The following is a 26,752-nucleotide window of genomic DNA, read 5'->3' on the forward strand; positions in this document are numbered from 1 at the left end:
ACAGCATGCTGACTGGAATTTGGTCCAACTAACCACACACACACACACACACACACACACACACACACACACACACACACACACACACACACACACACACACACACACACACACACACACACACACACACACACACACACACACACACACACACACACACACACACACACACACACACACACACACACACACACACACACACACACACACACACACACACTTTTCTAAGATCCAGTAAGATCTGAGGATGGTAGGGCTCAAGCAAGTGTGTGTGTGTAGTATACCCATCTCTATGTCATATCTATTCGCAGATGTTCTCCACAACAGTAATATCCAAATGATATTAAATGTGTAAAATAAATAACTAAGCAAGTCTGTGCATGTCCACCTCTTCCTGTCTACTGTTCAACCCCCTGCACAGACGGGGGGCTCCCTCCTCTGCCTTTTCCTTTGATGTGACTGGTTGTGAGCGCCCGGACAGGATTGAGGTCAGGGGTCGTGGGGGTGCCAGGCTGATGACTTAGTGGTGAGACGTCCCAGGGAGCAGCATGCCTCTCTTTCTCAAGCAGTGATGGAGGAGCCGTGGTGTTCAGACGAGACGCACAGTGATGGAGGCAACTACAGCCCACCAATAGCTGAGGGGGAACTCTGATGTGTCAATCAGTGACCATCGCTCTGATCTAAGTCTTTTAATTTGAAAGTTGTTTTTAAGAAGAGTCTGCTGTTTTAAGCAGAACAGTTTAAAGTTTACATTTATAATTTGCTTGCTGACAGGGACAGGATTGTGGTCAGGAAAATACAAGGAATCGAGATGATCATATATTTGTTTACAATGCTAGTGGCGTGGCTCAGCAGATAGCAATGTTAGTCGATCCACCACTTCGGTCTAGACTAAATATCTGAAGGACTACTGGATGGATTGCTGTGACATTTTGTGCAGATAATCATGGGGCCCAGAGTTTGAATCCTAATGACGTTGGTGATTGCCGGACTTTTCTTCTTTTGCCACCATGAGGTTTTGTCTTGATAACTGTTCGATGGATTGCAATGAATGTGGTACAGACATTCAAGTCCCCCTTTAGTGAACATCTGACTTTTTATCTTCATTTCGGGTTAAAATTTGCAATTAGTCCCAAACTTTTGATTAAATTAATAACATTCCAATCAGCCTCATCTATATTCTGTGTTTAGTGCCATTTAGAAAATGTGAATATGCTTACAAGCTAAATTAAGAAAATGTTAGCATCGTCATTGTGAACATGTTGTAATACTAGCGTTAGCATTTACCTCGAAGCACCGTTAGGCCCGAGTACAGCCTCACAGAGCCGTTAGCATGGCTGTAAATACTAGTTGTTTTATTAATTATCAGGCCGCATTGCATCCTCACTAATTTGTCTACTATAGACAAACTCGAAACATTTGATACTCATTGACTTTCAGACTCTGTTTCTGGGTAAATGACCCATAAGAGTCCTGAGAGCAGTCTGGATCAAATGTGGAAAACTCAGCTGAGGATTTCTTCTTAATTTCTTTCATTCTTTCCTTTAAACATTGGTGTGTTTTCCTATACCATCTGGAAATCTAGACTCAATCGAGACGTTATTAAAAGCTTCACCAGGCCCAGTGTGGTAAAGAGGCGAGTATAGTGACAGCGGTAAAGCCCATGTGCCTTGCTTCATAAAAGAGACTGTGTGTGTTGGGCTGATAATGGGGCAGGGTGGGACTGCTTGACTGCACTGTGTAATCAAGGTTGTGGTTTTGTACAACATGAATGAAACAGTCAGGAGTTGGATCCTGCTTGTAATCTCAGTCATGCTGCTGCCTCGTCTTTGCTGGTGCAACTTTCGAGTCATCGGCCAAGCGCATGCAAATGTGAAAGTTACATTACAAAATCAGGAGACACCGAAGTCAAAATCTTGCCTGAAAATAAAAAATATACAATACTAAAGCCATGCTAATCTCTTACAAGCATAAATTCAGACCTGGCAATAATATGCTCCATGTGTTTTTCCCTTGAGATCTTAAATATGGTTCCAGCAGGGATTTCCATCCCTCATTATGAAAAGCTGCTTCCACTTTACTTCTGCCCTCCATTGTTCTTTGTTACGAGGGCAACCCTCACATGCTTCTGCTGTTAGAGGCACTGGGACCGCTAGCGATGTGGGTGCCGACTAATGGAGACCAATTGTCCTCGGTAGAGCCAAAGTCTGCCCATTTGGTTTTCATTCCATACCAAATTCAAGAAAGAGTAAAAGTCTGTCTCCACGATTGGGCATATTTAGGGGAACCGAGCCCTCGTAAGTCCAGGCCTGAATTCTCCACGGTGTGATAGGTAGAAAAAAAAGGGACAGAGGAGAGAACTGGCCCAGATGTGGGACGTCTGTTTACAATCTTACACTATTTGCTTGTCTGTTGAGATTCTATTTCCTGTTGTAGAAAATCCTGTTTGGCCACACACAGCGTCTGTGTTTATGTGAATGAGAGAGAGATATACACCACATCATACTCAACAAGTGGCATTTCTATCAGTGAGACTGAGAAAGAATGTTGTTTTAAAAGTTTAAGAAAAATAAGTACAATTTAAACTAGACAGAACAAAAATAACAAGAGCAGATTTCACTGTAAAAAGCTACTTGTATAGTTGTTTATAGTTGCTATAAATCAGAGGCTACGCAAAACACTATTACAAATACCAGTGACTGTTTCTAAAGAAAACAGGCTTTACCAAAGCCCCAGACTTACACCTGCACCTGAGGCCCATTATCAGACGATTATCAGCACTGTGGGAGGTGAAAATAATCACCTCCATCTCTCTGAAAAAGATCTCGTATCCTGTGGAGATAGAGCCTTGCGCGTCCTTTGAGACTTTTACTTCAATGAGATGATTGACTGACAAGCTTCAGATAAAATCCAACTGTAAATGTTAAATGTCCTTATCTTTATGTTTTCCCGCAAACAAGTCAAACAGATCTGGAATGTACTTTCTAATCATTACACAACAACAGTTATTGAAACATGTCAACCTCATGGTGGCACAAGAGGGGAAGTCTGGGGACCACTAAACCCAGTAGACTTGTCTGAACAAAATGTCAAAGCAATCCATCCACCAGTTGTTGAGATATTTCAGCCAGGACAGAGTGTTTTTTTTTTTTTTTTTTTTTAATAGTTAGTCTTAAAATCTTTTATTGCTTTTGGTTCATGTTGTTAGCAGATGGACTTTAAACCTTGGGGTAAATATAAACAAGTTCAAAACCAGCACAAAGGCCTTGAGCACTGAAGGCCTGTAGTTTGAATGCAGCTTCACTGACTGACTGATTGACAGGCTGTCTGGATGACTACAAATAGTGACTAAATTATACAACAAACCCACCGGGAGCACCAGACTCCATTTAGAATAAGTGTTTCTGTGTGTGTTGTTCCTCATGACAGTGAATGACTGACAGCAGCCAATGCGTCCGTACTAACCATCCTGAATCACTTATGGACAGAGATATTCATCGGCACCCTCAGTCTGCATGGAAGAGCAGCCCACCTGGTAATGGTTTCTGCTGCGGTCATGCTGGGTCACAGGCAATAGAATCAACACACTTTCTACTGTACGATCGAACACCGGGCCCTTCCTCTAAGGAGCACCTCGGAAAATAGAAACATGTGCAGAGGTTACCTGTCGAGGTTAAACAAGAGTCACTACGAGATCGGCTTGGATTGGAGAGAGGTGAGAAAGATGTGTGTGGGCAGAAGGATGTGTATGCTGAGTTATTGCTTGTTGATGTGTCCCCACCTGCATCAGCTCCACTGGCTGTATGTGCAGTCTTGCAATGTGTGTGCACCTCGGGCAGAGGTTTGTTTGAGCATCTGTGTGCTCATGCATGACTGTGAGTATCCGCACATCCACCCGCGTGAGCTCCAATCTCCCCGCTGGGGTTGAGGGCTTACAGACTCTCCGGTCTAATTTAGCAGGCAGAATAAATAATGATGTGCGCTGACGCGCCAGAAGGTAACAGGATTTCTGTTACCCCTCGAGTGTCCTTCCCAGCAACGCACAAAAGCAGGCAAAGACAAACAGTTTTCTTCTGAGAAACACCACAAAACAGGCTGAGAGGTTCTCTTCCTCAAAGAATCTAGAACATTCAGACTCTGGCAGCTCAGACACTCTTCACTTCACTTAAAAACTTATTTTCAGGGCTGTGACACTGGCAGGAAATGATGCCAGCTGCCACTTAAAATAATGAACAGAGAGGCTTCTGGATCTCAGCGACTATTAAACCCTGAGTGAGTATTTTGAGACGTTCGTTGGACGGACGTCACCTGTAACAGAGGTGAAAGGCTCAAAGGTCTCAGTTTCAGGTCTGGACTCATTTCCCTGTTAAACTACTGTGAGGAAGTTGTTTGGCAAAGAAGGACATGCAGGAGGTCTCGAATTAGACATCTGTTCATTATAAAAAGTCAGTTTCTTTTCTGCAGAGAAATTCTGGTTTTAGCCTGCAGACTGTGGTCGACCGAACCGCCCTTTAACATCTGACTTTGTTCCGCAAAAACATCCTGAAGATTGATTTATAAAATTACCGATACAACATCTGAAAACACAGCTGACCTGAGAACGAAAACAATTAACAGATAACTATCTAAAAAGGTCTCAAGGATCATTGATGCTATTCAGTTCCTTGAGTTTTGTTGGAAGAGGAGTTCAGTCAGACAAACCGTAGGACCAACGTTCCCAACCTTGAGGTCAGCTGATTGAGCGGTCATGCTATCAGACACCACAAAGAGTTTTAGTTCATTAGTTAGTAAATATTAACATATGTATGTACAGATGCTTTAACTAATATCAGTAGGGATATTTTGAAGCTGAGTCTGAACACAGTAGTGAAGCTGAACACAGTAGACAACATGTTGACAGAATACTTCAAAAATGATTCCCCTGAAGCCCGTGTCTTTACGACGACATCAACAAACTCTCAAACCGATGAATAAATATGTGTCTCTTGAAGCGTACAAATTTATTAGTGAAGTCCAGACTCACATTTTTCACATACACACACACTGATCTCAACATCCTGATCCAGACCCGAGAAGCCCCTGTAATACTTCCTTCACAATAGACATGAAAATGAGATCATTGTGCTGATCTTAAGTGAAGGGAGGAAATGAAGGGAGAACAATGTCTGATTCTAAACTTGGAAAAGATTCAGACTGTCAGGAGGCCAAAGAACCAAGCTTACTCATAAACCTGGAGTTTTTGGACAAGAAGAAGGCAAACAAGGTCCAAACAGCTGCAACCTTGTCGTTGGCGGCAAAGGGGTTCGTGTCTCACTCTTTTTAACTCAAATGCAATTTTGTCTTTTATTGGACGCAAGAAACCCCAATGATATCAGTGAAATGTACTCATAAATGTTAAATGTGTTTGTCACAGCATCTTTCTTCATGACTACATACTCAATCTGCTACGGTATGAAAGCACATTGCGGGTGTGACTTTGCAATAACAGCATTAATGAGTCTTTCTAGAGAGGAGAAGAAAATGACATACTAAAATGTTAACCAAAGTACGAGCCAGGGAGGTCAGAGTTCACCCCACCCAGCCGTTTAACAGGGGGCCCTCAGGCAGAACTGGCCTATATTTCTATCAGCATCTTTCTACTTCTCAGGACGTAATGCTGTTAATTACTTTGGAAAAACATTGTGTGACACAGAGCAGGCTCTACCAAACAATCAATCAGGGCCGGGCTAAAAGGGCAAAGGTCAGGTCTTTCACTGGGGTGTACTTGACTCAAAAGGTACAACACAAGAGAAATCCATTCTCGTTACCGCACATCTCAAAGAACAGCGGAAATCTACAAGATTTTGTTTAAAAATAATGGAGAGTAAAAAATGGAAGTTTCAGCAAGTGGACATTTTAGCCTGTTGGTGGCGCAAGACGAAAAGTAAAAGGACCAATACCATTAGGAGTCATCATCAGGGGACCTAGAGCGTTTTTATCTTAATATTTCAATCAAGATCAAAGACCAATGAGACGAGACAGCCCTCCCAACAAAAATAACAGCATCTGTCAGCGGGCAATGAACAGTTCTGGAGGGCATTTTGCTGATAGAGGTGAACAGATGATGATTAGTACTGAAAAGATTAACTTTGACATCTGGAATACCCTGCTTAGCCTGCTGCCCCTGAAACCCGGCCACGTATAAGGAGAGGAAAATGGATGGAAATGATCTTTGAATTTTCAACCCTCTCTAACTTTCTTGAACCACACAAAACGGTTTCACAACTTAGATTTTCCTCCCACAAAAGACAAATGTTAGAGTCAAGCTGTTATATTAATTCCCCCCTCCGTATTTCCTCTTGTCCAGACCTGAGTCATCCCACACACAGCTGCTAAAGTTATAAAGGAAATGATTGATTTATGTTTAATTTCCTTTCACAAATGACAATTGAAGTACTTAATGGCTATATTCCCTAACCTGATTAAATTAATTAAGTACAATGCTGCAAAATGGAACAACGGTATTTAATGTGAGTTTTAGATAAGATAAATTGCCTGCATCAATCAAATGTGGTAATCTAGAGGAAAGAAATGGCCCAGTCACTGAAAGCAGGTCTTTCCACTGAGTCACAGCTCAGATAACAGGATGTCCCCGGGGGAGGAGAGGAAATCCCCAGCAATCTGGAGGGGAAAAACTCCCCCAGACCTCCCAAAACAAAAGCTTTCTGGACAGTTCGACCAACCACCACGACCATAACAGCTTGAACCAGGTGTACAAGTGTCCTGTAAATAAGTATTTAAATAAAAGGAGACCATGAACAGAGCTGAAGAAATACATCGTCATTGGTGTGGGTGGTTCCAAAAATGTGACTCCCTCAGTTGGGGCTGACCTCATTTCCTCCCTTTTCACAGCTGCCTCGTACTGACCCCCCCGAGAATGAAACCAGCCACATCTTCCCTTGTCTCGTCTTCCTGCCTCTGTCACCGGGGACGGAGATGACCCGGCATCCAGCCTTCAGTCACAACTGCTGTTTCCATTAACTGCAGACCGCAATTCCACAGACACAATATTCCAATGACAGCTCTCTTGTTCGGGTTTTATTGCGTGACTGCGATGCCAGGAATTTGCTGTGATCTGTATCATGTGTGGCACTGTGAGGAGTAATAGCTGGAAACAGGCAGAAAATGAAATAATCACAGTTATAAAACTTGAGTATCACTTTCTTCGCCATCACGTCATTGGAAAAAGAGACTCACTTGTTGCTTCTGATGGCCTGAGGAGGTACAGATGCAACTGAATGCATGTGTCAACGGATGAAAACATCATAATAACATGCTTACATAATAGAGGTTATTCCCAAAACACAATCCCGAAATTATAAAGTATGGGGTGACAGGTATGAGGTGCTAAAACTTCTACAATATGTACCCACACAGTATTAGAATAAGCCGCTTGTGAGGCAGTAAATTATACCGACTGTAGTCTCTCTAAGGCCTGCAGGATGACCAAGGATGAAGGATTGTTATGAGTGGACATTTCTACACTAAGCCATGACAGCTGTAAGTGGTGGGTCTGACAAAAACAAACCAGGCCTGAGACATTCCCAGAGACCTTCACTTATTTACCTTTTATTGTCAAATGGGTGAAGGAAAGTGTAGTGGCTTTTGTCTTGCATACCAGAATATGTGGCTTAGTACCAGAAAGCCACTATTGTCTTAGCACTTACTCAAATGATACAGGAATGTGTGTGAAGGTTTGTCTCAGGGCATCTATGTGAAGCAAGAACAAAGGTGAGGATGATTTAAAGACAAGGTAGCCATGATTGAAACCACACAAGGTTCTTTTCCTAAATGCTTCACTCAGACACTGGTGATCCACTTTAACTGTAGAGAAAATAACAGATATCTGGACCAATATGCACAGAAGCCCTTTCCATTCCGAAGGCAATACCTCATCGTCAGGCACTGGATACCGTGACAGAGTATCCACTGTCACGGTCTGACTGTACAACCATCTCTGTTAGAGCTATCCATGAGTTGGCCAGACCGATGCTGCTTTTAAAGATGACGTATATCAATTTGAGAAGTAATATAGAAACACTGTCTGTTACCGGTGGTATGCAGTGTTTGGGCATGCACTGATTCGTTACTTGTCCCCACCATCGTTTTGCTGGGTTTTTTCCAATAGAAATAAAACCCATTTAGTTAATTTTCGCTTTGGCAATCATCGCCCACGTTCATCACATAAAATAAAACTAAGATGTGTAAAATACTAGGCGTGTTATCAGTGCTTAGTCGGATGTTGGATTATAATATGAACTGACAGTGTCTGCTCCGTACAGCAGCAGCACAGAGTAGCAGGAGTCACTTCTCACGTCACAAGATGAGAGTTACTGAGGATTTGGTGTCAAAGCGAAAAGCGCCCTTTTGCCAATACTTTGAATTTAAGCACAAAGCTAGTAGAGGACCTGACAAAGTAAATCAAACTTTTGGTATGAAGCCGTGCAGAGGACAGAAAAATAACGGGTCGCGGCACAGCGGCACCAGATGGAAACCTGCAGCCCTGCAGTGAAAGTTTGACTGGAGAGGCAGTAAAGATCAAAGTAAAGGCTCTACAGACGTCATTGAGGAATATCTTTTCTTGTAAAATGTTTGGTGTAATCGCTAACACTGATGTTGCCACAAGTTTATTTTGGGAAAACTTCCATACCATGGCATCCAGTATCGATCTTGGTCACAGTTTTCTCTTTATTAAAATGTTTGTTTTTATGAAGAAAAATAAATCCTATTAGCTTATAAATCATCATCATATTGTCTCTACTATCAATATTAGTTCAGCCTCAAATATCTAGTAATGTTCTTTATACCTTCCCATAGAGGCGTGTTGGTTGGTTCTGGACTTTCACTTTATCAGTTTTGTTCCAGACAAACAGTCGGAGTCACGACCATCTTGATACAGTTTGGTGCCTCATTAGTTTTGTGTTCATACCCACTCACACAGAGGGCGAGTAATTCAGTTCAGACATGTTTGGTGTGACGGTAGCTCACCTGTATGAATAAGAAGAGACAGAATTCATGTTGGAAAACACTGATTTTACGATATGCATCACTTCATTCCACATTTAAAAGTCTATTGTAGCACCACTTATTCACATGAGCTCATCCCGGCAGTGATTCGACGTCTGAGGCCAAGTCAGGGCCTGTGCCTCCCATCACTCAGCCTCTCGGCTATGCCTCTCACACCACACGTGCAGCCTGAGCTGAAGCCTCCTACAGGCTGACGGTGCACTAAAAACCTCGCCGCCAGGACCATAAACCACAGACGAGCTGCACAGTAGAAGCAAGCAGCTCATGGAAAACATGAAACAGGCCTGCATGCATGACGCGTCTTTACATTACTAAAAAGCCACACTGCACCCGGCAAGTGAGAGGACCAAAAGGGCTGTGTTACTGTTGGCTACTGCGAGTACAGGCTCACACAAGACTTAAAGACAGAAGACGCTTCATACAGAGAGAACCATCAGTGAAAAAGTTCATTAAAATAAAGTTTCGATATTGTAAAAGATCCCGCGATGAAGATGGCCACGACAGCAGGTCAAACCAGTGCCAACTGTGGCCTGATGTTTATTAAAAGCTGTCAAGATAAAGTGACACGCTGCCAGAAGTAAAACCCAATAAAACTTCCCTTCAGAGAAATATGCAATTCTAATAACCCGTGGCATGATTTTTTCACTCAAACTGCGTATGACAAAGAATACTTGTTTACTGTCCAACATCTATATGATGTCATGAATCCGTTTCTGTACGCTACAATGGCTCTACTGTACAGAGAGTCATGTTCCTCTCTCGGAGTCTCAATCGGAGTCCATATTATAGACTCTTGGGGATTTTACAGCTCATTTCCTCAGAATGACACAGTCGCCACGATTCAGCTTTCTGCCCAAACCATGTCAGAATTCCTCTTTGATGAAGAGATGTTATAAGCCACCAAACCACGGAGCAGCAGGTCTCTCATTGGTTTTGTTTGTATCTCTGCTGCTGCTTAGAAACCAGCCCACAAGGTGTGCTCCTTGCACCAGGCTTAATTAATTGGTAGCATTTTCTGTGAGGAAAAAAAATGGCAGACACACTTTTCTCAACGCTGTTGCTGACATTGAACATCTTAATTAGATTTGGTTCAGTTTGTGTGAACGGCAGTTAAAGTGAGGAATTTACTTAATTACAATACACTGTTTATTTTTTTCCGCTGTGCCAAGGCAAAACCTCACACCCTCGCAAACATATGGCATAAACATTATGAGATATTCTTAGAACGTAACATCTTTAATTAACTGAAGCCACTCTAAGTACCATGCATAGCCTTATTTAGACCATGAAGAGCAAACATTTAGGCCTTACTTTACAAGAGTTTGCCAGCAAAGCAACATGAAAGGAAATAGATGAGTCATGTAGATTTCTAATGCGTCAGCTCTATAACCATTCCACCGGAAAAGGTACAGCACTCAGAGAAAGCCAACTAAAGTTAAACGTATCTCAACTGAGCTGTGATGAAGCGATAGGGCTACGCTATCTGTTGCACCATTTAACAGCACTATTACACAATAGTTCAATAAAGATAATAACAGTTCATCGTCAGTTTGGAATGCAGAGGTATAATTATTATTACAGTTTTAAACTTGGCCAGGGTTAATATGATTAACTTAGTATCAACTGTTTACTCACTATAATAAGCACTAACGCTTGCAACTAAGCAACAATAAACACAGCGTTACAACCCCTACATGTGAGTATAAACATTACATCATCATGAACTGTCCGATGCTGATAATAAATATTAGAACAGTTGGTAACGAAGTAAATATTGACACAGATTCAAGTCTATAACTCAAGTGAAAGTCAAGTCTTATCACGTCCATCTGAAGTGTTCCATGAATGGAAATGCACCAGCAGGTTTAACATCACCTCGACACGTTCGACGGTAGCTAAACAGAGAACACACCACTACACGGCAGTAAAACCAAAGATCAAACCATCAAATGGGAGGAGGAATAACATGCAAATACATGTGCAAGTGAAAAATGTCACAGTGCAAAAAGGAGGCCGAGAGGGCAGATTTGAATGTGCAGGAGTTATTCCATGTTGAGCATTATTGAGGGCCGTGGAAACACAAACAACCTGCAGCCCTGTTGTCCTCCTAGCACGAGCTCCACAGCAGCGGCCCGGTGGCAGGAGTTCTAACTCTTTGCACGGGGCTGGTCAGGACAGTCTGGGTTGGCCTTCCAGAGGACCCACATTCTGTAAATACCTCAGATCACATTTTAATGCTAAATTAAGAAGCCTGTCGAGCCTATAGTCAGTGTATGGAAAACGTGTAAAGATTTCCATACCAGACAACAATGAAAGAGGGTAATCCTCCTTCTATTAAATTCCAATAAACCAGAGTTGACACAGCAGGAAAACATTTCCCTCCAAAAGAAAAGACACAGCTGCCACCGTTTAAATGGCATTTATATTAAAATCAAAAGATTTTTTTTTCCCCTCCTGAACAGCAGGCGAATATGTGTAGTGGTCCCACAGCTTGACTGTCCTCACCCTCAGGTACATCCACACGAATACCTTTTTTTGTTTTAAAACAGCGTTTTAATGTTCACATGGACATTCACTTACACTGGGCAAGCAGGTGCCGACGTAAACAGGAAGTAGATTGCTTGCTTAGTTACAGAAAATAGAGTATTGTTGTTCTCTATACCAATAAAAGGTTGTGCTTGATACTTAAGATCTTCCTCTAGACTTCCCACACACGCACTCAGACAAATTCAGTCGGAAAAAAAGCTGTATTTTTCAAACTTACATACAAGGCTGCAGCTCTTGTACTCTCACACACATCAAAATGATTTGAAAAAATCAAAACTATTAAAAGTAAAGTGTGAGTTAAACTGTAAAATATAGTTTTAAATATAAACAAAAAGGAAGATAATTCCTTCGTCTTCCATTTTGTTTATATTTTGTAGTATATTTCCCATACTTTTCTTTCTGACGGCCAAGAGACAGGACGAAACAATAAATGACTGTCAACATGCCACACCATTATACAAAGCAGACATATTCAGGATCCATGACATTGCATACCCTCTGCATGAATACCGAACAGTCTGTGAACTTTCTAGAAAGTCGCTTTTCCCCAGAACTGAACGGGTCTCTGGCCTTGGCTGTGTCACAATGTTTATGATTACAGGCAGGCGGAAGAGTTTATTTTCCCGTATTCCTCTGCCTCCACAAGTTAAATTATTACTTCTGCGTGCATGTAGACATTCAAGAAGACCGATGCCTTCATTCTGTATTGCGTGCATGTGGTCACAGGGTAATACGTCTTGAAGTGGCAGCCCAGAGTTTGTTTTCTCACCAAATCATAACTCGAGCAAAAAGGTTTACATTCTTTGCTCTCCTACTGCGTGACGTCACAGTCCTCTGAACGCTTTACATAAACCGAGGCTCCAAATATTCACTTAAATGACTCATTACTGAATTGGCAAACGGGGCGGAACATAAACACGAGCCTCGAGCAAAAGCCAACAGTAAAACACTTGTAAAATAAATTACAACTTGGAAATAAAGCGTTAGCTGACGGCAGTCTGCAGGGATTTAAACAAGCCGTGCCAAGTTTAGGATGGGCCGTTATAAGGAAATCATTCTACATTATCCTGAATGTCTCAAGGTGTATCCAAAGTGTACTTCCAGAGTGAATAAAAACATGGTTGCAGCAATGTTTTGAAGACACAAGTGGACATAACGCGAGAGTAGACAGGACAACATGTCAGTGATAATCAATATAGTATATGTACATTACTTTCAATGCCAAATGTTAGCACGGAGCGCTCTGAATTTTGGCTAAATAGCAGCTGTTTTAAAATTAGCTTGGAGTTTTTTTCCCATGAACCGACAGGACGATGACAATGTGACAGCAATGTTACGACATCTTCGATGGATCACATGACTACTTGGATGTGAAATGGGTCACTTGTGACAAACCCACTGAGAATTAGTGAGTGATAGTAGCTTCACATTTTGGGCGTCTCTCAGCCCATTGTTTTGGTTTTACAGCCTGTTTAACTCTCATCGCTCTAGCATAGCATCGTATTCGGCTGCAACAGGTCGCTGTTTTCAGTAAATAAATATAAAATGTTGGGGAGCTATCATTTCATCCATCTTTAAATACATTCTATGATTTAGGCTAGCAAGTCAATTGCTAATAATCAGAAATCCTGATTTGTTCAGATAAATATTTGTGGCAGCCGTGCTTTGAGCAGATGGGTACTAACTCTCTGAGACAAATGGTTAATTTGTTTTGAACTCTTATATTGTCCAATCAAAAGAGCTGGTCAGGCCCGAGTAACTCCTTCCGTCTCACTTTTAGACCTTTTAATCAGCTCATCTTCAAAGCTTGCTGTAGGCGTCAACAGGAGATGATGCAGGACTGACCTCACTTTAACTCTTTGCAGATGATATATTCCTGCTGCCCTAAATTTACAGGAAAGGACATTTGGCTCTTAGAAGGGAACACACACACACACACACACACACACACACACACACACACACACACACACAGTGTTATCCTGTTTAATCACCATCTCTGGCAGCCATCAGATGTGACCCCTCCACGTGTTGACAGTCCAAAACTACTTTCAGCTTTCTTGGGAGATTTAGGAGATGTTTTTTTAGAAACAGATGCATTATGTTCCTCTGAATAATTGTCTCAGTCTGATTCAAGCAGCATGGGTGATGAAAAACAACCAAGAGGAAGGTTTAAGCTATAAAGCAGCTGAAATAAAGAAGAGGAGCCATTCATAGAGCCGATAGATCAAAAATTTTGCAGGATGTTGATAGCCATGATCTCATTGTTTCATTACCTTAGACCTCCAGAAGGACCTCTTTATTGGCTAGAGATGACATAAGTGCAATCCAAGAACAAAAAGCCACTTAGTGCACATTTCAGCCTCAACTTCACTTCCTCCTAATCCTGTCACACTACTTTGATAAAGTAGACGAGCCTTTCTTTAGCTCATTGTGCCCAACGCTGTTTAGCACCGTTATTACCTGTAATTTACAGCGATATGAACCAGATGTGGAGACGCGGCTCTGACGTCAGTGTCGGCCAGGGGTCAGGTCAACAAGGGATCATGAAGACTATTCTCTCCTGTTGTCCAAGTAGGTGTAATACTACCGGTTTCCCTTTAGGGAAAATACGCTCAGGGAGCTGAGAACTAACAGCAAAGATAAGCAGGTCACAGAGCGGCAGGGGATAATAGTTGGAAGTCCTGGCGTTATGCACTAGAGTGAATTACTCTTTGGCAGTCGTAGGTGGGAGGGAGGAAGAGTGGGGTGTGCAAATTGGAAATCGGCCCCTTCTCGATGCCAGCTGTCAAACTTAACTTAGTGATGTGTAGCGTAGGGTGGATTGAGAGAGCCGTAATTTCTGTTTTCATGGTGTGAAATAAGGACATCTGCACTGGAACATTTCCGATACAAAAACTGAAATGCATCTCAGGCCCGACATATTCTGATATCCAACAACTAGAGCTGTTCTCTACAAAAGAAATTCTTAGTCAACTGACACCGATACGATTTCGTCGACAAACAATTAGGCGATTAAATCAACAGAGCCGTAAAACTCCATAAAGGATCAACAAAAGCACCACTTAAAATCTTGTGTTTACCAGAGATGTGCCAAGTTTCTTGGAAATAGGTCACTCAGCATGAAAAGGCATTTAAAAAATGACTAATCCACTAAAGAAATCTTTAGAGGGGGCAGCCCTACCAATTATATATATCTTAGATTCTCACACACATAAACAGTGCCGCATAAGCACACATTTACTACAGAGTCACCATGGGACCATCGCCCCGAAGAGGGCCTGGATAAACAATCAACACTTCTAATTGAATTTTACAGGAAACAGCTGTGGGGTCAAAAAGGCAAACAAACTGCCCTCAAAAGATGAATGTCTCTGACTTCTGAGGAGTACCGGAGGATATGGCACAGTATCAGGCACATAATAATTAACATCAAAGTAACATAATTATCTTCCAAACATGGCATTTTCCAGACAGACGTAAATTATCTTTATTTGACTTTCTCTGTCTCAGACTCACTCTTGCGATGTCTGGCCACTACAGTTGCGAACGCCCTCGCTAACTAATTTATGTAATGCTGAATATGGCTGTTAGGGGTGTACATTTCTGTGCGCACAAGAAAATATGCAAATATAACCCAATATGCTTTTATCCATCAACACAACAACAATCAGTTCATGTGATCACAAATGTGTGCATCACCACACCAGTGGAAGAGGGAAGAGGAGACATGTGACCCTGGTGTGGCTCTGATTGAACATTCATCAAACCATGCTGTGTACATGTAAGCTGTTGAAAGACAAAACGATAAAAAAAGAAAGAATCTGCTTTACTTTAACTTAAAGTGATACTGCGACTACGAAAACGACTTCATTTTCCAGTGTTTTCCATATCAGATTTGACTTTCTGTACCCTCTGCCCTCTTTGCTGTTTCCACCCACGAAGCTCACAGCTCTCCACATCCGAGAAATGATCTGCCGAAGACAGAAGCAACCTGAGACGTTGGTACAATTTATAGCTCACGTTGTGCGGAACAAGCTGTGAGGTGGATATAGGATACCTCAGGAAACCGGTGGAACATTTTACTCTTTGTGTGGACTAAAAGGTTGGCCTAAATATGCGCCAACAGTTCTATAAAGGCCAAATATGTGTTCAGTCACACTCAGAATAGTCCACTCCTGAACTGGCTACTGGCTCCATGTGAACAAACATTTTGGAAAAAAAAAAAAAAAGAAAACGAACAGCATCGCTAGTCAGTGCACACTGGCCCTTTCTATCTCTCCAATTCCAACAGCCAGGTTCACAGTGTATGACACACCCATGGGTCTAATGGAATAAGCTAACAACAGAGATCAATGTATGTTCTTGGTCTTCAGCATAAAAGCTTCCTTCTCTCTGATGCAACCACCGCAGGGTTTACAGCAAACTCATTGTCTGAAGCAGTACATACTCAAAACTATCCAAAGTTGACTTTATTTGTCAGTGAAGGGAAACATCAGTTTGTGTGTGTACTGTGTGGGTGTCTCACAGGTGAGATTAATGTTTTTCTGCCTCTTCATGAGAGAAATACCAGATCATGGCTGCTGTGTAAAAGATAACATGACGGATAGAAGTGGTTTCCTCTGCTTGCACCCCCGCAGCAGCCAACACATAGTTCAAGTCACTAGTGAAGCTGAACAGATGCCTGGCAAACTCTGGGTTTTCCATCCCAGCACAGATTTCTCCACTGAGACACCCGGGAGTCTTTAGCCAGACTGACACACACACACACACACACACACACACACACACACACACACACACACACACACACACACACACACACACACACACACACACACACACACACACACACACACACACACACACACACACACACACACACACACACACACACACACACACACACACACACACACACACACACACACACACACACACACACACACACACACACACACACACACACACACACACACACACACACACAGAACCTTGGTCCAAAATCCTCCTATTTATTGAGAATACACTGTGGTCAGAATGCAGTCACTGTGATAAATATTCATGAATCAATCAAAAGTTTGGAGCTTGAATCAAACACTTCCTGATTGCCGGCAGACTGCTGTTCTGCGAGGCCTCAGCCACACATTCACAGACGCCAGCACTTCACAAAGTCACCCCCGAGCAAAGACCGCCTCCCTTCCACAACCTGCTGCTGTCTCGTCCCAGCCCACAACCCCACTGCAGTGACCCATTAGCAGCCTCCTCCTCCTCCTCTCCTGCAGCCGTTTAATTGTTAATCAGGGCGAGAGCTATATTGGTGTGTTACGCCACAGCGTGCCCCAACATTCCTGTAGTGTGCTATCTGCTCATTTCCAGTCATGCAGAAGAGAAGGCCTTTGGCACAGACAAGTGCCACACTGTCTGGGCAAAGCACAGCACTGCACACTAGGTTAGGGAAGCAGCATGTTGGCTCTGCAGAGGAGCAGGTGATGGTGATCATTTACATTTATTAAAGACAGTGTTGTTTCTCTTTAGTCACAATCTACATTTTCTTCAAGCCAGCATATGTTTATCTACGATGTCTACCTCTACTTTGTCTGATCCTGCGTTACTTCCTGTCTCACTCTCAGTCACTTTGCCAATGGGATAACAGCAAAAAACGACCCTTGACATCAAACATATAAATCTGACTTGGAGGCGAACACACTGCCTGCCTCTGAGGAAAAGCCAGCCTTACAATCCTAATCCAAAGACATAGCTCATTCTCCCTCTGTCCAAGACCCTTCAATCCCCTTATATCAGCTGCAGATGACAATAACATCATCTGTGATTCCCATCTAACTCACAAACATCGGGGTTTAAGCTGGACTGTCCCCACATGCTGCTGTGTTTTTGGCTAATTCTGGAAATTTGCCTTATGATTTTTTTTTTAAATCCGATTTTCACTCATTTATTCATAATCAAATTAAATATTGATAAATTCAAAGACTTCTTCAGAATTGCTCCTTGGAACAGCAGTGCTGTGAGTCAGACCAGTTTCCGGATAAAGAGGCTGGAGATACGGCCTCTTCTTGCTCCTGAGGGCAGTTCGGGGCCTCTGATCCGCTCTGCAGTCGGGCAACTGTAGTGAGAGCTGTGGCCGGAGCCAGAGATCACTGGAGGCCATCAGGGTCCAGCCCACAGAAGTCTCCCTTTAATACCTGCAAAAGGTGGCGTGCCTCTCTTTTTTTTTTAAGAAAAGCAAACAGACCACAACAGGAAAATAAAATATTTGCCAGGCTAAATGATGGGCGAGCTGGGGGGGGGGGGACATACGCAGCAGCCTGAGCAAGGAGAACAGTTGGTGACTGTGGAACCTCTTCTAACCCAATGGATGCATTGTGCCAGAGGCTGTCAGGAGGAGGGTGTGTGACGCTGGAATGTGCAGGAATGTTATTTATTTTCACAAACACCACCAAGTGCCCCCATACTAACACACACGTGAGGGCGCCTGCACACATATAGACACACACAAGATTCAGATACTAACGTGCATATGCACACACTGACTGGTCTGATGTGCTCTCATCGGGTTGGCCAATGGGAGTGCTCTAGAGCTGCCTCTCCTTACCTGTGGGCAGGATCAACATCAGAGCTCTCAGCCTTGATGTGCTGCCATATACTTAGTTCATAAAGGCGTCAACACGCTACGAGACACAGGAGAGGACGGGATAAAGATTTAAAACATTCATGAGAGCTTTGGTTTCTGCTTTGTTTTGAAGAGAAAAAAAAAAACTAAATGAGCCACTTTTTCCTCCAAACAGATGTTTGAGAACTCAAAGTTCTTTTTGCAAAAGATTAGTAATGTGTTTTACAGCTGGGTGAGACTCTGTGTGTGTGTGTAGGGTTGTGTCATGCTCATGTCTAGACAGGAGCGTACACTTTTATGGAGGATGGCATCAGCTCTGACTCAGAAAAAATGGAAAAAAATGGAGAAACCATTTGCCCAGCAGCAGACAGCAACAAGGCCCATGAACTTCCCAACACTTCTGAAGGGTGGAAGCTGTGTGTCATCACCCTGGCATTTTGGAGCTGGTCTGAGATTAGCAACAGTGGAAGTCGACCGGGTCTCGGGTTAATGGAAGGAGACGGTGCCAGCTTCCCAAGTGAGCTCCAAAACGTCAAATGTCACCCTCTTGCTCACAAGAAGGTAAAAAGTCCAATAATGCTCAACCACAGCTTGAGTTAATTATTTGTACAGTCACCGCTGTATGATTGCCGCTGAAACTGCAAGTGTCCTGAAGTTGACCCTGACCGTGCTGTTGAGGGACGGATGCAGAAATACAACTCCCCTGCAGAAATATCTTTGTTTGTTGCAGTCACGCATCTTATTGTACGCCTGCATGTTGAATGAAGTGTTCGTAAAGCTCAAGTTCTTCTCTTTTCATCTGTCGGAAGTCCAAGATAATCGTCGGCATAAAAGGAGATTGTTCCTTCCACACAAAACATGCTGACAAATACCTGCGGTAATACTAATGAATAGATCAATTCATATCAAGGGGGTCTCCAACTCTTTTTAAGGAGCTTTGAATACAAACATGGGGGCTCTTCATACATTTGTGAAACTATACAAAATACAAACTGGTGCGATGGCAAATATTCGGCAGGCACATCAAACTCCTCAGAGACAAATATAGCACACAGTCTGAATCAGCGGATCAGACTTTGTTCCCAGCTCTCCTGTTCTAACCGTCTCTTGGATTGTTCCCACGCCTACTGCTCAACATCGTCGCAGCCAAAAGACGGATCTCACGGGAAAAGCTGCTCTGGAAATTTGTACGATTGTAGAGCGAATGACAAAAGATTTTGAAAGTGTAGAAATCGAGGAATAGTTTCAGTTTAGGAGTGTTGATAATGTCAGAATGTAAAAGCGCACTGAATATATTATCTGACTGCACTTTTAAGTAAATCTTGAGTTAGTCACTCATCTAACAAGTGTGTTGAAAAAAGAGAAAGAATAAGTTGGAGCTGCCAAAACGGAAAGAAGATTGACAAATATTTTGCCCCAAAATAACAACTGCTGACAGAGGAGCTTTAAAAACCAAAGCGTGGCTGAAGCAGCTGCACAGACATCTCAACCTGCTGCGATTGGGCTGCTGGGCCTCGATCTACCTACAACTAAACCTAATATCAGCAACATAGGATGTGTGTGAGGCATGTTACATCACACATGCTGCATGTTACTGCCGACAGGACTGAAAACTGACATAAAGCTTTAGCTTGTATTGAAAGAGTCTGACTGATATGATCAGCAGGACAGAATTGGCTTATCAGTCAGTATATATATGCATGGCAGATATGTGGCACATTCATGTTTTTCCTGTATTTTATTGTTTAACTCGATTATTTTTGCTCCAACATGTACATATATTTGTTCAACTGTAAAACACCCTGCTGAATAATAGCTATTCTCCTCGAGTTGGCTTTTCATTGTTATTGCACAATATTTAACCATTAAATATCAATATTGAGACCTGAAAATATATTTGTTTATCTGGTTCAACTGCAGTGGAGTTGTAAATACCCAATACCATGCCTATGTCTGTGTCCCCTGTACTATATGTGGATATATTTAAGAAGTAAGGTACTGGCACATGTGTACATGCCCAAATATTGTATGTAGAAATACTAGTGGCTACACTACTGAATCCCTACAGTTGTTCCCGACATGTGTGCAGCAGACCTCCCATCACTCTGCATCACGTTGCTGGGCAGCAGCAACAGCTGATGAAGACTGCAGCAGGTAAAGTGGAGCAAAGCAGCGAGATTAATAATAATTCCCAGCTGAGTGCGCAGCAGCAGGGCTCCGTTGAGTCCGTTACCTCACATCCCCCTCCCCCCCCTCACCTTCTGATATGCCAGCTGAAGATAGTTGTAAGGGATCCTCCGATGGAAGTCCTGCACTACATCCTCGCTGACTTTGTGCACGGACTGAGCACCGATTTTCTCCTCGATGCACGCGTTCATGCACGCCGCTCTCCGGAGCACCACGTCGGTGAAGCGTAGGTCCGAGAAGGTGCCATCGAAGGGATGCTGGTCCTGGCACCTCAACCGGCACCGGACTTTGGTGCGCCGGACTTCTTTGTAGCTGCTGAGCGCTCCCTCCATGTAGCGCACCACATTTGTATAGTCGTTGTTGTAAAACGCCTGCACCGCGCTGTCATATAAGAGGTCGTACGGCTCCAGGAAGGCTGTTGAAGATGACAACGCGACAGTGAGGAGGACTACGGAGAAGATAGCAGCCGGTGAAAAGTTTCCATCCATCCTCTGCTTCGGTTCAGACGGCGAGGAGCGACAGGAGCAGACTGTCAGTCACAACTACGATCAGCTTAGACTCGTTGTAGAGTCCATTTAAAAGCTCCTTGCGGAGATAACGCAGGACGGCACCGGACCAGGGCGGAAATAATGTTGCTTTTGTCGGGGACACACATTTTGGTATGACCCCTCTCTGGCTCCGCTGACTCCTCCCCTCCAAGACGTGAATGGTCCGGAGCACAATCACGGCTTTCCTTACAGGCTGCTGGAGCAGCCGAGCGGGGGACCCACGAGGGTCCTTCAGGGAGTCCCGTGGGTCGCCACAGAGTACGAACACGAAATACTTTGATTCCACGTCATTTCACCACATCATTATTTTTTGTACTTGTTGAAAACCACTTAAGTTGTTGTTTCCTAAGACACGTGTTCAGTCTCCAAAGTTTCCGCTGCAGATCTGAGGGAACTTTAAAAAGAAAAGGTGCTCGATAAAAATGCCTGAAAAAGAAAATGTCCTTTTATTAAACAAACGGGCACCAAACTCTTAAAACAGAGGTCACTTTATAGACCAAACAAACAGCAATACATACACTTAAATATGTGACTATTTAAAACGATTTAGATTAGATTTATAATGCGATATTAATTATGAATATAGCTCTGCATTTAAAATGTGTTCTCCAAGAAAATGGCGCAATGATAATAAGTCACCTTTGTAATTATGTTCTTTTATGGGAATTAATTTATAACATCTGCCCAAAGACGACTGATGGAAAATAGCCTCTTGTTTATCATAGTGCACTGTCCCTGTTAAATAGCCTAATACAAGTAAGTTGCTTAAAAATGTCCGCCTCACAATCTTTTCTAATGAGATACGCATGTACAAATACTTGCTGCCGTGTGTTCTGGACGTTTTGTTTGTTTTGGGGGTTCAGTGTGAGAGTCGAGACACAGTCGGCCGAAATCCATTTACAGGAGACTGTCTCCCTCTGGAGGTTATTCCAGCTACAAGCAGTTTAATCACCGGACGCTTTTAAAACCAACCTCTCAACTCTTCATTGAGGACAAACAGAAAGTTAATCTTTTATATAAAAACAATACATGGGCAACTGTTATTCCATTACTCTTTGAAGACACCACAGAGGCGACAGGTAAAAGCCGGTAAAAGGACTCCAGGGAACCATAAAGGTACTAACATGCACTGTAGATACTGTACTTCAGGTTCAGCTGTAAGTGTGGTATGTGGAAATAATCCCAAGTGTTTTTATCTTCAACGGGTGTTTTTTAAGGTCAGTCTTTTATCATCCTGACTGAAATGTGTTGTCAAGCCATAGCTTTTTTAAATCAATACTAAAAACAAAATGTAAAAGCTACAAAATCAGTGGAAAAGGTGCAGCAGGATATAATAGGCACAAATAAAACACATTAAAACAAAAGAGACCTCAATATGAGTGGCTCTGTGTCCAAAAGTCCAAAACACTTAGAAGGACTGGACAAAATAACAGGAATGTCTTAATTAATGCCATACAATAGAACAAGCACAACAGACTTTTATTGTAGGGCTGTTGTTCTGGATTGTACCACAGGTGTTGTCTGTGCTGTATGTCCACTCACGTAAGACTACAGAATAAACTGTTGCTGTGATGAAGTTACTACAAAAGAAACACAGATCCACCCATGTCTTCATGAGGCTTCAGGAAGAATCTGGGCAGCAGTTTGCCAGTCCCATGAGAGATTCCTGATTAGTTTACATCCGCGGAAGACACAACAGTCTCCTGCTGTTTGTTGTGTTTCTACTGAAGAAACGAAGTTGTTTGACCCTGTCCAGGATGACTTCCCCGTACTTCAAATCATTCCGCAATCAATATTGTAGTGGCCATTTGTCCGATAAATCAAAAACAAGCATAAATCAAAGGGCCGCTGACGCACAATGGGTTTGTGGTTTACACAGGGAAAATAATTCAATGTCTCATTATTTATTTAACACAAAAAAAACAAGCGAGCACATGAAAGAACAAAGGAACTCATATCGCTGCCTCTCCTGCTCTGTTAGAAAACCATAGGCCCACCCCGGTGCATGCTGGTCCTGTACCTGCCTACTCCTATATATGACCGCAGGTGCCCACAGTGTTACCCAATTCATTAACAAACAAACAAACAATAAACACTAAGTATACTTAAACAACAACAAAAACTAATGAAACAATACTACTTATGAATAAAATAACTAAATACTAACATCAAATAAAAAGCTCCAACAAATATCTTTAGAGGCATTTGAATTAAGTAATTCTGTCTAAACGTGAACCCAGTTTGAGATAAAGCTCTTACACCGACTCTCAGCTCGTTTTATACAGAACTTCTTACTCCACTTCAAATCAATTCTCCAGTCTGAGTTCATCACGGCAGCAGCTGTAATAACAGATGCCAGTAAACAGAGTTTACGGGGCAAAACGACAGCAGATATGAGAGGAAGGAAACAGTTTCAGTGTCCGGAAAGCTCTCATTACTGGATCCACTTTGTACACAATGTCAATGAACCAAATCAAATTTGATCAACAAAGTACATTTAACTAATTACGGTACTTATTCTATTGTTCACATTTGAGGTACTTGTACTTCATTTGAGTATTTCCATTTATTGCTACTTTATAATATTTTTTCTTTATATTTCTACCACCACATTTCAGAAGGATATTGTACTTTTTACTTGATGATATTGAAATGATATTGAATTATATGTTATATATTATCTTTAAATGGGCCATTCTGCATAAAGAGTAGGCTACTTTTACTTTTTGTACTCTACGTATATTTTCATGCTAATACTTCCGTAGTTTTATGTAAGTAACAGAGTATTTCTAGTGTGGTATTACTACATTTATTTAAGTAAAGGTTCAAAGTATTTCTTCCACCACTGACGCTGACCTGTGTCAGTACATCTTCATCACTATACTGTAGTATAAAAAGTAATTTAAGTAAGAGAAAAACATCAACCTTAACACTGTATACAATAAAATAGAACGTAACGTAAGCCAGAAGAACACAAACATATTTTATTTTCAAAAAGTCTTTCAAACGGCCACAGAATGTGCTACAGAAGTGGAACGAATTGTACAGCAATGTACACCTGAAAAGATCTTTCAATCAAGTGTCAAAACTTTGGTTCTACACTGCAAACTATTGAAACAAGTGTTCTTCATTGGTAGTTGTGACGAGGAACTTGGTGAATTCATAATTACACAAACAGGCTGACAAAGTTCAGGAATATAGACCTGGAAGAACCGAGTGCTGCAGCGATGACGTGTTTTTGTTGGCCAACCTGGAAGTTAGCGTCGCACCGGTTACCTCGACACAAAGCCGATGGGATTTGTCAGGGTTTTAGGACTCATTCCTGCAGCATATTGATTACTTTATATGATATTTGTATTTTTTTTTATCAATTACAAATGTAATCCTTACTTTTAATTCCTTCAATGGAAAAAAAAATGACTGACAACATCTAAGTGACAACCAAACAAGTGTTGTGCTGAACCGGAAGAATTCAAGCTACTGTATGAAATGGGATTGAAAGTCAGAACAAACAGCTTGATCTTGTGTGTAATCCTGATCCTGGTTACTAACTTGATGTTCAGCAGGTAGTATTTATAATCCTACAGTTTGTCGTCATCGTAACACAACCTGCTCCTGTTGGTAAATTCAGCGCTGACTGTATCAAAGCCTCTCCGCTGCTCTCCTCCACTAAACGTAGTTGGACTTTGGGTGGGTGGTGGAGAAGAGGTGGTTGGAGCTGATGGACACGGTGGACTGGGACCGCGAGCATCTCCGACAGCTCAGGAAAGCACCGCCAGCCATAGTGAGGAGGCCGCCAGCCCAGCTGACAAACACGGCGTTACCGAACTCAAAGCTGCAGAGAAAAACACAGGCATTTAGATGCACTACTATGTACAGAATCAACTGTGTGTGTGTTTGTCTGTGTGTGTGTGTACCTCTGCAGGCGATGAGATTCATTGACGATCTGAACAATCATTTTGACGTACCAGGAGGTTATGATGAAGGTCAATAAACCTGAACAAAGAAAACACATCATATTGTTTATTAAAAAAGTTTATTTAAGACTACCTTTACTAAGGTTTTTTTCTATTTTTAGGGACTGATTGAATACTTTTAATGGTGAAAAAAACAACTGCAGACATCACAGATGTAAGATAGATGTAAGATGACCTTCCTTTATGAGTGCTCAATATGATCCACTATTTTCCTTTTAGTCATAGAATTTCATGGTTTGAATTATGAAAAGATTAAGGCCATATCTTTAGACTGACCTAATATAGGAGCTAAATGTGCTGATGACATCTCTGCCCATATTGCTGCAGAAACTGGGTGCTCTCTCTCGTCTGGCTGCCGATGCTTAATAGTCTCATTAAGTTGTTTTGGACTCGTCTTATGGTTTCAAAAGGCCCTTGGGTTGTTTTTAAATAATCTTAGTTTGCATTAAGGTTGTTTATGGGATGTAATCTTTTACATGATTGTATTAGAAATGTTATTCACAATTGTATAATGGCTTAACTGTTTAGTTCTTGTCTTGTGGGGTGTATTTTTGTGTTATCTTATTGTGTTGTTGTTTGCCTGTAACTCTGTTACTGCTGCCTATTTTGGCCAGGAGAAAACTGAGATCTTAGTGAGGCATTCATAGTTAAATGAAGGTTGAATAAAAAAAATGGGATGAATTGGAACATTATTAGCACATCATATTTGACATATTATCCAGTCTGAGTGTCTGTGAAAGCCTGTCAGGTTCTGCTGCCGCTGAACACACCTGCAGCCATGAACATGATTCCTCCGACCATAGCTGTTGTGGATTTGCTCTCAGCTTTGCCGTCCATGAAGCGGGTGCACTTCATTCCCACTGTGGACGTCAACAGCGCCACAGTGGAGAGGAAGATGCTGATCAGCATCACGGCCCTGGTAGCCTGGACCTCAGCTAGAGGAGCAGAAGTGGGAACGTTGGTACATTTAAAAAGCAAACTTCTCATTGATACAGTCTGATCTCTGCTTTCTATAAGACATTGCATATTACTCATATTGCTTCTTTCTGTAAATAAATGTATTACAGTTGTAGTCTTTTTTTCTGGTTTGGTCTGCAGGCTTAACCTTTAGACTTTGTCAACAACACAAAAGAAAATAAAGCTGAAATAAAGAGAACAATTCTACAAAACATACTAGGGAATTGCCAGTACCTAACTTCTTCCCTGTATGAATATCAGACATGCCATGAAGTCAGATGAGGTCAATCCAAAGGGCTTGCACAACAAAGACGCACTTCTGTCTAATTATAGTAGCTTCTTGACAGTGGAAGGTATATCTCAACAAGCAGCGTCTGGTTTTTTAGAGGAGATGCAGATGCGATTAAAAAAAGAACTTACTTGGCAGCTTCAGGAGGTACTGGTGAAATTCACAGGTTGTTCTCACGTTGCCACTGCAGCTCATCCACAAGCCCTCGAACACGCGGTGAGTCTTGCCCTGGTACTGCATCTTCCATTCCACCATCAAAGTAGCGCCGACAGTGGCGGCGAGACCGACCAGTGAGAGGAAGAAACCGAGGAGCTGCAGTCCCGAGCTGGCCATCGTGTCCAGATAACAGCAGAGCGGGAAGAGTTGAGAAATCAAATAAAAAAGGTCCGAGAACTTGTTTGGAAACTTAGCAGAGACAAAAAATCTCTTAGCGATGAGAAAAGTTAATTTCCTTCTTGATGCCTCCTCGCAGCCTTGCAGACCGTTATACGCGCGCTTCTCTGCAGCCTCTATTTAAAGTCCAAGGCGCGTGACGCATGTGAGCTCTTTA

The 26,752-nt window shown here is 42.3% G+C and overlaps 2 protein-coding genes across 2 annotated transcripts in view; both read right to left on the minus strand.

Moving 5' to 3' along the window:
• Nucleotides 1–21,083, minus strand: part of p3h2 (prolyl 3-hydroxylase 2) — a 48,897-nt gene extending 27,814 nt beyond the window's left edge. Inside the window, exon 1 of the mRNA XM_076088021.1 lies at nucleotides 20,503–21,083. Within this exon, the coding sequence (XP_075944136.1) occupies nucleotides 20,503–20,919 (417 nt within the window). The 5' untranslated portion in view covers nucleotides 20,920–21,083. The remainder of the gene's footprint in view (nucleotides 1–20,502) is intronic.
• A 3,366-nt stretch (nucleotides 21,084–24,449) lies between these two features.
• Nucleotides 24,450–26,535, minus strand: LOC142946600 (claudin-19). The gene is made up of 4 exons (XM_076088030.1): nucleotides 26,334–26,535; nucleotides 25,727–25,891; nucleotides 24,897–24,975; nucleotides 24,450–24,814 (listed from the first exon to the last, which is right to left on the minus strand). Exons 1-4 carry the CDS (start codon nucleotides 26,533–26,535, stop codon nucleotides 24,649–24,651), a joined length of 612 nt encoding a protein of 203 aa, XP_075944145.1. The 3' UTR covers nucleotides 24,450–24,648.
• Between the last annotated feature and the right edge of the window lie 217 nt (nucleotides 26,536–26,752).

This window comes from Anarhichas minor, unplaced genomic scaffold, assembly GCF_050575085.1.
Source record: "Anarhichas minor isolate MPS153535 unplaced genomic scaffold, ASM5057508v1 ptg000010l, whole genome shotgun sequence".
In the NCBI taxonomy this organism is placed as follows: Eukaryota; Metazoa; Chordata; class Actinopteri; order Perciformes; family Anarhichadidae; genus Anarhichas; species Anarhichas minor.

Bases quoted from the DNA above. Each gene is read 5' to 3' on its own strand.
- LOC142946600 (XM_076088030.1), bottom strand. From the start codon at position 26,535: ATGGCCAGCTCGGGACTGCAGCTCCTCGGTTTCTTCCTCTCACTGGTC. The intron at 25,892-26,333 runs GTAAGTTCTTTT...CTGCTCCTCTAG, and splicing joins GTACCTCCTGAAGCTGCCAA to CTGAGGTCCAGGCTACCAGG. The intron at 24,815-24,896 runs GTACACACACAC...TTTTCTCTGCAG, and splicing joins GAATCTCATCGCCTGCAGAG to CTTTGAGTTCGGTAACGCCG.